The 12,927-nt window shown below is 47.7% G+C and overlaps 1 protein-coding gene across 1 annotated transcript in view; it reads left to right on the top strand.

The window, feature by feature from the left end:
• LOC144175408 (Na(+)/citrate cotransporter-like) overlaps positions 1–5,659 on the top strand; it is a 68,204-nt gene extending 62,545 nt beyond the window's left edge. The window contains exons 12-13 of the mRNA XM_077704489.1: positions 2,517–2,654; positions 5,510–5,659. Of these exons, the coding sequence (XP_077560615.1) occupies positions 2,517–2,654; positions 5,510–5,659 (288 nt within the window). The remainder of the gene's footprint in view (positions 1–2,516; positions 2,655–5,509) is intronic.
• Positions 5,660–12,927: the final 7,268 nt, after the last annotated feature.

Genomic DNA, 12,927 nt, shown 5'->3' with positions numbered 1-12,927 from the left:
AATTTCGAAAAATTGATTGATTGATTGATTGTAGGGTTTAACGCGCCGACGCAACGCAGGCGATGAGGCGCGCCGTAGTGGAGGGCTCCGGATTAATTTTGACCACCTGGGGATCTTTAACGTGCGCCGAAATCTCGAACACACGGGCGTTTTTGCTTTTCGCCTCCATCAGAAAAGCGGCCGCCGTGGCCGGGAATCGAACCCGCGACCTCGTGCTCAGCAGCGCAACGCCTTAGCCACTGAGCCACCGCGGCGGGTCATTTCGAAAAATTGTCGTGAGCAAATGGAAAAATTGAGCACAATTTCGATGGGAAACTTGTGGTTGATCTGGTTACTGCCAGTATCTAGAGGGAGTACGAGTATCCTTCTTTAAATGTGGCAGGGTGGCTGCAGTGGGACCCTTAACGACGTTCTTGGCACACAGCGAAAAAACTCGTCTCGATGGTAGCATCAGCTTGCCTGATGCCACTATGTTGTTGTCGCGGTATAGCTCCATCTAATATCCTCAGATATTGGATGCTGGATGCTCAGAAGCACATAGGCGGACTACGCCCAAGGTTTTATTATGATATGATGGTATAAAGAACCGTGGCAAGCCTACGATGTTTGCCATTCTCAACTGTTTCAAACAAATTTCCCTTGAGAGGGATGTGGGTTGTTGCTGATAGATTGATTGATAGCAGGGCAATTTTTATAGATTTTATTCTGAAAAGGTATGGCGGCAGACAAACAGGTTCCAGTAACCCATGGAATGGCCCGATAATACCTGGGCGTTGTTCAGCTTCCTTTAGCTGAAATGTTGCTTCGGCTGTAGCGTATTTCATAACGCCACGGCTTGTTCAGGACTAGGATGCGCGTGCGCAGTTGATCATACTGTCGATTGTACTATTTAAATAGGCGCTAGCGAAGTGTAATTATAAAATGGCTGCTTTCAGAGCAAAGACCTTGAAAACGTCTATCCAGCAAACCGTCATTATAACGATGCCCTCGGGACAGAAAACTGACTTCGGTATAAGCGGTAGTCTGTTAAAAACAGGATGAATTCCACTACCTGCCCTCTACGAATTTTGAATAAAGCGATAATTTAAATGAAGCGATTTCATTATAACGAGGGTTTGCTGTACAACCCTTATTACGGCAATCTAAATCCTAACTTCATACACCTGGATCATGTGCAATACAATATAATATGAAATAAAGCTTTGTTAAAACGGTTATAAGGCGAGAATACTTCCTGCTGCATCTAACGTGTTATTACGTGGAACCTTAGCACGACCTCACGTGTGACGCTAGAAAATATTTTCTTCTTGTGAGCCGTGGAGAAAACTTAGCACGCGGTCTTGCAGAGGTAATGAAAGTGGAGCTAGTTGGCATGGTTGCATTCTTCTAACAGCGCTAAGACGACGGGGAACAAGAAAGAAGGGCAAACACAGCGCTGAATATCAACTAAAATTTATGAAGAAGAAAATAACGTTTATATACACGTACAGGTGCCTCAAATATTAAACGGAGCACGAGTTGGAGACTCTGAGGCGATTTCTCCGCAATGTGCCCAACCAGCAACTTCAAAGTAACTTTTCAAGAAAGTCACTGTAAAATGAACTCGGGCCGCACATATTCTATTTATGCTGGCAGCCGCATAAAATAGAAATTAGGCTAATTTTACGAATCAGCGCTCCATTTACTTTTTGGGGCACCTGTACATCGGGTCATGTGCAATGACTGCGTCCATCGATAAAAACAGCTGCAAGATTTTTCATTCGCCCTTTCCCACTCACAATCCTGACAGCAGCAAATCAACTTCCCTACCTGACAGGGATTAGGGTGGGTGGATTATTCTGTCCTCTCCAAATCCCTTAATGTGGAAAGCTTCCACCACTTCTCGGGTTGTTTGATTGCTGCGTTCGTACAGTTTCTTTGTGTCATTGAAGAACCATAGAGTTTTGTATGGTCTTCGCTACTCGAGCAACAATCAATGCAGACGGATAACTTGTAGCCGAACCAGCCCGTGGATGCCAGATTCTAGAAATTTCCGCATTCCAGCCTTAAATCGAGGGCGAATTTCGCCATGAAAACTCAATGGCTCACACATAACGAGGCCTGTAACGTATGAGCAGAATGATAAACTGAGAAAGTAGAGGCGTTGGAAGCCTTATGCAGGTTAACTTGCTCCTAATTTCGAGGGCAACGGACTCCCACTAGTTAACGACACATTTGTGAGATTATACCGCATGAGGCCGGCATACAGGAGAAGTCATATAGCTATAGCACGTACACCCAAGTGGAAAAGATTACGGACCCCGAAAGCGGCAACTTTGGGTTCTCTGCCGCGCGGCCACCCGGGGTACTATGTGCCACGACACCTCACATGCACACGGCAGTTTGCCGGGCTGCTACCGGAAGAGAAATAACCTAAAATTGCCATTTTCCGGGTCCGTAAACTTTTTATCGTGGCTGGACATCAATACTCGCGAAAAGACAGCTCCGTACGCGCGTGCCGTATGCCACGTTCGCAGGCCGAGGAGAGCCAGTGGAACCCGCTGGTCCTGCTGCTGCCCATCACCAAGGTGGCCTCGCTGGTGTTCCTGCTTCCCGTGTCGAGCTACGGGAACGCGCTGCTCTTCGACTACGCGCGCATGTCCTGCTGGGAGATGGTGAGGCATTCTCCCGTAGCGCCTTTGCTCGCACTAACCTGAAGCAATCTCTGTGCACTCTGTAATTTGTAGATTGTAAATATTGTGTCCTTCGTGTGGTCGTGCCTAGAAGCCTTGTAGCCTTTCGAACTTCTTGGCCTGCTTGTTAGCTGAAGTAGGAACATCTGCCAACGTCAGCATCATCATCATCATAAACAACCGCCTACTACGCCCACTGCAGGATGAGGGCCTCTCCCATGGACCTCCAACCCCTCCTGTCTTACGCTGTGCGACTCCATGATTTGCCTCCGTATTTCCTTATTTGGTCTCTACATCGAGTTATTGGCCTTCCCCTTCGTTTAGGGCCCTCTCGGTATCCACTCGGTTGCTTTTGTGGTCTACCTGTTGTCATTTTGCCCAGCCCAAGCGCCAAGAAGTCTAAGCTTGGTCTAGTTGGCAAATCATGATAGAGAATATAAAACAGCGCAAAACGCACGGACGGAAAGCAGGGGCAACACCACGACATTGTGTTGTGTTGCCGTATACTGTCCCCTTCCTTTCGCCCGTATCGTTTCCGCTGTTTTATTTTGCCATGCCAGAAATAAAGCGTAGTCTTTACTGTGCTCTACTTCTTAATGTATTCTAGCCTATAGCTCGGGAGTGCTTCCCTGATTTATTTGCACATTAAAGGCGCCCCTCAATTTCATATTCTCTGTACATATTTCTTATTATAGTGTTAAAACAACATTTGGTTTGCCCAACAAATTCCTTGCTGCGTTCCACTAAGTGCACGCGTTTTCAGGTACTGAAGTTATACGTTTCGGCCAGCCCGAAGCCCGCATTTCCTCATTTTTATGCGGTTTAAGCACGCGGGGATGATGGTTACTCCACAGTCGTAATGACGCTGCACTCTGTGACGTTCACCGTTAGTGCACGAATCCAATCAATTAAAATTTTGCTTTTTGGGCACTAAGGTTCAAAACATTGTCTGCGAAAGCTGCACTCATTAGAATGAGCGTCCAGAAGCGACATTCCGTTACCAAGTCAGTTGATGCCGGGCACTTCCTGTCACATCTAGCGCCGTAGTGGGGTTAGCTTTTGACAGTGCCGCAATTTTCTTGATAAACTGCTCAAACGAACTTCTGCGCTTTCTATGGCCGAGTGGGTAGGGCCACAGCTTTTAGCTCTTGCGTACTGAGTTCCAGCGCCATGAGGTGAGTTTTTATTTCAGGGATTTTAAGAGCAGTGCTGTTTGAGTTTGAGCTTGGTCCGCTGGTTTTAGAAAAAATACCAAGAAAATAAACTCCCTCTGCGGGAGGTTCCCGGCACCACCTTGGCGCACTGGCTTTCGCAAAAATAATACCAACCATGCGCCTTGTGAGGACCACCCGGTGTCGTCAAGGTTTGCACCTGGGCTTGCGGCACGCGAGGAGCTCCCGCCTTCGTCGTCGTCTTCTTCGGCGCGGCGGAGCCAAGGCGCACCCGTCGCTACAGGGCTCCCCCGTGGATCCGGAGGCCGTTGTGCTGCCCACGTGACGTTTTTGATCGGCTGGAGGTGGGAAATGTGTGGTGGGGTCGTTGAAGCAGGGTCGGAGGCAGGCGACGTAAGCGGGCTTGACTCGGTTGGATGCGACGGTGTCTGGGCGGCCGTTAATGTCGAGGGTGACAGCCTTGGATCGCCGTTCGCCGTATGAGGAACGTGCGTAGATCTGCTCTATCTGCTCCGTCTCTTCTGGGATCCGCTGTCAGTGTGGAGAAAAGCTATGTCGACCCCCAGCTATGCTGGTTCACTAGCCTTGCACCAGTAGTGCCAGCTGCGCCAATTTTAATAAAATTAAAGCAATGCTCTATTCCGTAATGAAACATTCCGTATTATCGAAATTATGGGAATACAGAAGCCGTACAGAGTATCGTGCACACAGGAGTAACTAAGGCAGAGAATCTTTCCAAAAACAAAAGGATCAAATGATTTGTCAGAAAAGAAACATTTACAAAATTTTCATGTTTCTCTTTAATTGAAGAAGAAGAAGAAGAAGAAACGTTTATTGAAATGCAATAGACAAGAAATACAAAAGTACAAGATTTTTCAGACAAGGGTCCCAAAGTCGAAGACTAAAGCGCGAAATACGGCACCTTGTGTTTTCCGTATGTTTTCCGTGTACTCCGTATACGAAATTCATGCGGAGCATGATTTAGTATTTCTGGCGGTCGTACGAAGAAAAAACCGGTGTCAATTTCTTGTAACGTAATACCGTACTCTATTATCATGTGTTGCGGCCGCATCTTCCTCTTTTTCATTCCATGGCTGTGTCAGCAGGTACAAATTTTGTTTTCCCATAATTCCGTAGTACGGAACGTTTCAGAAGCATTAGGTCACTTCACTGCATTTTTAAGTAAGGGTATTTCAGTATCCTGAAGATCCGTTTAAATGCGGAGAGTATCCTATTATTGGCGTATCCAGAGGGGGATCGGGATGTCTTGTCCCCATTATTTCTTGAATTTATGCCCTTAAGAAGATGATCGCTCAGGTTGTAGAAAAGTCTAGTTGATTCTTTTTTTTTTGTATTCTGAGTAATTTTGGTTTTACAAAACTGCGGTGAATAAAAAAGTTACTACCCTCCCCCGTATCATCACCATCATCATCATCACCGGTAGAACCCCCTCCCCCTTCAGAAAAACCTTGATCCGCCCCTAGAGCCTAGCTACCACCACTTTTAATTAAGTTCTGCGTCGTATCGTCAGTGCCCGGACTGCATTCACTTGGACACAGAATGTCGCATTGTTCATGTGCCAGGCACTTATTATTGGTTTTCTAGATGACTACAATTATGGCGTTTCGCAGCACCCTTGTACGAGCAAACCGTTTCCATCTGCAGATTACGATCGGCTTTCCCGTCAAGATTGTCACCATCCTGCTCGAGCTGCTGTCTCTGCTGACCGTCGGCTACACCATGTTCGACCTGGGCAACTTCCCAAGATGGGCGACCAATTTAGCGCTCAACGACAACACCACTGACTCGCCATAGTCCTCTTCAAAGCCGTCTTCCTCCCGCTGCGATAGCCCCACCCCCCGAGTCCACTTCTTTCTATATGTTCACGGTCACTGGCAATTTTACTACCCCTATCCATCATCAGTATATCTGAAATGGGTCTGACCGTAACCTTCTTTACCAATGTGGATTTCCTTTCACTTTTTTTGCGCGTTTTTTACGTATATTTTGCAAGGCACAATTACATAGCGATCGCGAAAGAGATTTTTGGTTTCGTCGTAGCGGTACGTGGCTTTTTGCATTGTACCGCTTCGTAACCGAGCATACAGTTGTTCTGAGTACAAGCGTATGACTGAACTTTGAAAAATGTGTTGCGGTGGACGGTCGCCTCTGTGGCCAACATGTACTGTGCAGTCGTACCTTCTGGTACTACTGTCTACCGATTCAAACGGATAACTATATGATTTTGTTTTTATCGCATTCGTAGTTTGAAGCTTGCCTTGTGCATTACACTGAACTCGTAATTTATTATGCAGCCTTTTTCAGACTTCTATTTAAAGCAACCATTCTGTCACAGCGGATCTTGGGAGCTCTGTCCTCAGTCGAAGAAAGTTTGATGCTTGGACGTTTCTTCGCAGTGGGTTACACAAAAAATAAACCATTTTCAGAGGTCTATGAGAAGTCATCAGTGCCAAATCATGTAAATATGATGACAAGTAATCCATGTTGAGCCCTGTTTGACTATTAGCCACGTGAACTCACGCATTTCAATGAACTTTAACGGATTACTGCTGAAAATAAGTGCATCCTCATTTAAAACCCATTGTGCTTCCTTACTTAAGATGATTTAGCACATTAAAGCCGGAGTTCTGGTTTTCGCATCCCGCTTAGAGTTTTTTAATAGTTTGCTTTTATGTGCGTAAACCATTGGTACTTCATCCGAAGCAGTAGAAAGCTTAACCTTATTTTAGTGCAAACACACTGCATCAACCTGCATTCCACCTATGTCTTTACAATTACATGTGTATGAAGCACGTTCTCAGCTAGTCAAAATAAAACTACGCCGGGGCCCGTACCTAACCGTATCAAATCCAATGCTTTACCATGCGGCCGATGTTCTCCGTGACGTGATGCCCACGCCGCGCCGCCTCACCGTCGGCGAAACAATGGTCGCGTTGCGCACGTGCAAAATATACGCAGAGGCTTGTTATAGTCGCCAAAAGTGCTTTATAAATTCGCTAATCAATTCAATCATTTGGGTGAGCCAAGGGGGTCAGTGTGCAAACATTAGTAGAATAGACCACACAAAAACTGTGTGCGTATTGTGAAACCTCCGCTCATATTTGTAAAAACAACTCAGATTCACATACACACACAGATGCATTAGAGAACCCCTTACATCAAAACAAAAAACAATACTGTTTTGTCACGGCATTTCTTTATTTCAATATTTCTAAATTCCACATGCAATATTTTGTGACTGTTGCAGCCAAGCCAACTCCATTTAGGCGATGATTGTCATGCTACGGTGTGTATTTTTGATGCCAGAGAACAAGAACTCTCATGATGCCACGTATCATTGAGCGCGAAGTGTTGCCTAGGGCGAGGTTCTGGAATACCAACGTCCGGGTGTGTGATATTAGCATGCGGTCGCCACCAAGGTCGCACACCCTACAAAACAATTTGGAAGTCAATCTTCTACGTCTGATCTCTTGGATGTGCATAGCAAGCAGATTAGTTAATATTCGACACCATTCCCATAACCAAAATATGATTTGACTTAGGGCTTTTATGCCTTATCACTTGGATAGGCAGTGTGCGCGTGTATTAGTGTATTCTTACAAATGTACGGCAGCAACGCTCCAGAGAAATTAAATTCGCTCATACCTTCACCTCATTTCTGCCTCACATTTATGTAGTGTGCTAAAAAACGTTTACGGTCAACCCCTTCACAAAGTGTAATGGCTATTTCTTTCCTTTCCATGGACGTGCACACGCGAGTTGCTTAAAACCGTGTGTTTGTCTCAAAATGAGTCCATTCCGACCTCTTCTCCTTTATAAACATTTGCTTTCTCTCTCTCTCTCTCTCTCTCTCTCTCTCTCTCTCTCTCTCTCTCTCTCTCTCTCTCTCTCTCTCTCTCTCTCTCTCTCATGATTTCGTTTGAAGCGTTTTTTTCTCATATGTGACCGTCTTCCCACCGAAGCCAAACATCCATAGTGCCAGAAACGCGGCCAGAGAATTTCCATTTGCTCTTCGAAGCACGGTGAATATATTCCCATTGACTGTGAACCGCAGCCAAAACTTTTTGTGTCCAAATGCGGCTATCCACAGTTCTGACTGTCAGGGCGCGTTTTTTTAACGTGCTAGGAGGCGTGGCCAAGACGCCTTAAATAATTTGAATATTCTACTCCTTACTGACTCATATCCGAAACAAAAAGTGCTTATAGGGACGTCTCTATAGCCTTAGCAACAGGCTAAGCAATTCCCGGGACACCGTTCAAGGACTGCAACGCAAGAAAGTTGGCGAAGCTTGCACTACTGGTGCAAGACAGGGGAAACCACACAGCTGGTGGCCCCCTCCCTTCGTCGGAGACCCGGCTGTTGCACCTGACATGGATTTCCGAACTTGCCGCTGGAAGTTCTCCATGACTGGCAGGCCCGGATCATTTTGTCCGCAGCCTTTCACATCTCTCCAAAATGGACCGCGTTCATCATCACCAGCCGATCTACGCCCACTGCAGGGAAAAGACCTCTCCCATTAATCTCCATTTCTCCCGGTCCTGTGCTAACTGCGACCAATTTATCCCCGTAAACATCTTGATCACATCTGCCCATCTAACTTTCGGCCGCCCCCGGCCACGCTTGCCTTCTCTAGGGACCCACTCTATTACCCTCCTTAATGACCAACGGTTATCTTGCCTTCGCATTACATGCGCCGCCCACGTCCATTTCTCCTCCTTAATTTCTAGTAATATTGTCCTTAACAAACGTTTTTTCCCTGATCCACTCCGCTCTCTTCTTGTCCCTTAATGTTACACCTATCATCTTCCGTTCCACTGCTGGCTGAGTCGTCCTCAGTTTAAGTTGAACCCTCTTAGTGAGCCTCTAGGTTTCTGCCCCGTAGGTGAGTACCGGCAAGATGCAGCTGTCATACTCTTTTTTCTTCAGGGACAATGGTAGCCTGCCATGGTAACTGCCATGTCCCCAGAATGTTTTTGCCTACATTAGCATTGGTCTCACATAACTAGGGTATACTGTGTTTTCACTTGAGCCATTGCCTATTCCACATTTTCGTAGAAGCGTTCAACTGGTTGTTCGTCGTGGCTGGATGTGGGCGCGTAGCCCTGTACAACCTCTTTTGTACCTCTTATTTTGTACCTTTTTGTGCCTCTTATTTTGTACCTCTTGTAGTTTGTACCTCTTATTGAGCCTAGTTACAAGACCTGGTACCCTTTCGTTAATGCTACGGTGTTATATGTTGCCAGCTATGCTTTTATTGACTAGAAATCCCACTCCCAGTTCTCTTCTGTCCACTAGATCACGGTAACATAGGACGTGTCCATTTTTCAGCACCGTAAAGGCTTCACCTGTCCTCCTAACCTCACTAAGCCCTATGACATCTCATTTAATGCCCTGTAATTCCTCGAACAACACCTCTAGACTCGCTTCACTAGATAAGGTTCCCATTTAAGCGTTGGTTCACATTCCAATGGCGGCCTTTCCGGCTCCAGGGATTCTTAACACCCTCTGCTGCATCACAGGTCTGACCGCCGCCGTGGTCAGTTGCTTTGCAGCCACTGGAGACTGAGGGTCGTGGGTTAATTGGCGTATTTATGGGAGGTTGTGGTCGTTACTACACCAGGGTGGTCAATCCTGCTCTGGTGAGGGCGCGCGTTACCGGCAATGGTCGCCGGGATCAGGCCGCACCCCAAGCCCCATTCTTAAATTCCATCAATACGCGATTTTTTTTAATCCGGTGGGAATTGTCCGACACCAGGATTCGAACCACGGTCCTTCTGCACGCGAGGGGGATTCTCTACATCTACACCACCACTGCATTTTCTGGACTGCGTTATCACGCGCTAAAACCAGCGGAAACCGGCTACGCGAACTCGGCGTCTGTAGCGCGAACGCGCGTGAACTGGCGAGAACAGCCCGCGAGAGATCACGCCATGAACGCCGGGCACAGTGCTCTCGAAGGTCGGGCTGGCTGACGCCCGGGGGCTCCTCACGAGGCGCACGCTAACGTGCGCTCGATATTTTGTCTTGGAATTTCCTGTGAGTCTCTCATGTGGCGCAAGCCCACGCGAAAGCATGGACGACGCCGGACGCTCCTCACAAGGTGCGCGCTCACGTGCGCTCCATATATTTCTTGGTATTTTTTTTCTGGTAACTCTTAATGGCGGAACTATAGTGAACTAGAATGATCTAGTGGCGCGAATGGCGAGGAAGGGGCGTTCTCTTCTATGTAGAAAACGCCAGGTGGCGCTACTGCGCCCGCTTCGGGAGGCGTCGCCGTGGCAGTCGCTGTACTTCAGGCGATCGGCAGTGGTTATGGCTGTCAATGATCCGATGTTGGGAAGTAATTAACCTTCACAAAAAAAAACCGCCCGCATCTACCCACGGGGGAACTCGAGTAAATGCGTCGCAGAGTGGTGGGGGTATCGCGTGAATGTTGCGTAATTGGGTATGGTTTGGGAATGCCTAATTGTTATTTCGTCTTTATTATTCTTATTTATTGAATGAAGGAGAAGCGAAAGCAAGGAGTGTAACGTTAAAGTCTGTCTTTATTGCATGGTGCCGTCGTTGTATTGGACGGAGAGGATGACTGCTTTGTGGTCGCTAAAGTGCACTGTCAAGGGGTCTTTGAGAAGCGGTCGTGCGATTGCGTAACTGGTGAAGACGTTGCTTCCATCGCATCTACTCGAGTCAAGCAAAGCGTCAAGTCAAGCGAAAGCCAAGCAAAGACGCCCTTGACTGAATTCCGAACGCGCGCTACGCCGCTTATATACACACCGCCCGCGTTCGAGGGAGAGGAGTACGGGGGAGAGACGCGCATGCGTACACTTCCGTACACAAGCGCGCGAACTTTCCACGCACCCATCACGCCGTTATCACGTGTACACGCCCTGCCGCCGTTACTGTTGAGCGCGACGCAGCGCACGGGTAGCTACGACGCATGCGCGCACAGACGCGCTCCCCCCGCACCGCCGCAGCTGTTGTTGAGAGCGACGGAGCGCACGGGGTACACGCACTCCTCCCGCACCGCCGCACCTGTTGTTGAGAGCGAGGAAGGTACGGGGGAGAGACGCGCACCTGCGTCTCGACGCGACGCGCATGCGCAGTGAGCGTGTGGACGGCGCCGACAACATCGACGAGTGACATCGCGAGCCTAAGAAATGCTCCGCATTTAAAAAAAACGGCTGCTCGCGTCTGGCACCCCCGTACCTTGCGTACCTTGTTAAGAACGTTTTGGTGCAAATCTGTCCGTTTGAGCTGTAGGGAAACGGCTACAAATCGAGTTGTTTGGTGTCGTCTGCTACCTGCGCAGACGATCGATACGAGCGTACGCGTTCGATGTGCTGCCGGTGGACAACTGCCATGTTTAATTCTTTACGAATGAATTTACTTTTTTGTATTTACTGTAATAAAGTGCCGGCATGAACCTACTTGTGAATTTTCCTCTACGGAAGCAAATTATAACCAGTATTCACGCGTCCAGTAGCACCCGTGAGTGAGGAGGAGCAGGAGTACAGAAACGTTTATTGGAGCGGAAAGTGCTGTTGTGGGTGGCCTTCCTAGTCCGGATATCTCGAGTCGTGGCAGCTGCTCTTACCCGAGACACGAGGTTAACCTGCGTCTCTGGCAGGCAGCTAGTCAGAGAGTGAAAAAAAAATTACTTTAGGTGTCCTATTCTGTTCCCTATATTTTACACCCCAAATGTTTTCGAGTCTTACTTGCAGCGTGTGCATGACATTGACAGGCCGATAAGTAATACAAGAAAGGCGAGCTTTGTTTTATTGGAAGTGCAAGAAAGTTTGGAAGGTAAAAATGAAAACGCATTTTCCCTAGGCGGGAGTCAGGACAATGGCCTAGACAAGCGAAGTTATGTCGTATAAAGGTGTTCAAAACAAAGCAAGACGCCTGCGAGTTTAGGTTGTGCGACTCAGTTTCAAGTACTTCGGAGCCTGGCGCGTTCGAGTGTTGCTGCTTTTAATGTTCTTAGTGAAAAAATGAAGGCGTGTTGTTAGATAAAAAGCAGTGAGCTCTTCTACCACATTTCTGCAGTGGTCAGGGCAGCCAAGCTGGAGCTCCCTTTTTGCCTTTACCACCTCCACAATATCAAAAATGCTGTCCGAGTGTAACTCGCGAAGGCTAAAACACGTAGTGAAGGCATTTTCCAAATCAGCCACAAACTGGTAGAGAAGCGCAGAGGGGTATAGAAGGCTTCCGTTGACTTTCATACGCGTGAACTCAGCTAGGCTTAAGTTTCCCGCTTCTTCTTTGGTCATCAAAAGCAAATTTAGGCAGCTTTCACAGCCAGTCTGCCATATACTCTTCCTCGCTACATAGCCAGCTATGTAGAAAATTAGCCGGCTGTCACTCAATGCTTCTTGGGAATGATCTGGAAGCTTTCGCAGGAGCGCTGTGTCTGCTGCATCGATGTTGCCTTGATCAAGGAGTTTGTCCACGAGTTCCTGCTTGCCGCTGGGAGCCCTTTTTTGGCAAGCATCTGCATCTAACAGTGAACTAAGGACGCCAGGCTCACAGTTCCCCTTGGAAACAGAATGGGCAGGGTTTTTGAATGCGAGACAGTTCACAGTAACCACGAACTGCTGAGGCGTCAGGTGCGAATTGCAGCCGGGCGACTGTCTCACGATTCCGAAGAGATGCTCTGCAGGATCCTGGCTGAGACAGCTAGTCATCACGTACTTGAAACCTACATGTTGTGCGAGGTACTCCAACAGTGACAGCACACTGGACAGTGTCACGCGCAGTCCTGTAGCTGTCGACTGGCTTAAGAAGCCATCCTTTCCGTTGGTGTGCTTCTCCCACGCACTGAGGAAGGTCAAAAAGTAATGTAGCTTGTCCACCGACGGAGAATTTGGTCGTAAAGCTTCAGCAGTAAAGCGAGATGTCATCACTTGGATGAGGTCACGGATGGTCCTGAAACAAAAGCATACGTTTTAAAGCGCACATCAGGACGTACAAGCCTGGTGTCGCATGGTTACATCTAACAATTGTTACCTGCTAAGGAATTGGCTTCGTATACTCACTCAAAAAAATGAAGCGTAGCTGAAAT

This window comes from Haemaphysalis longicornis, unplaced genomic scaffold (assembly GCF_048455015.1).
Source record: "Haemaphysalis longicornis isolate Haplotype H1 unplaced genomic scaffold, Haemaphysalis longicornis Haplotype H1 scaffold_3, whole genome shotgun sequence".
Lineage (NCBI taxonomy): Eukaryota > Metazoa > Arthropoda > Arachnida > Ixodida > Ixodidae > Haemaphysalis > Haemaphysalis longicornis.
This window is presented reverse-complemented; position numbering and strand designations above follow the sequence as displayed.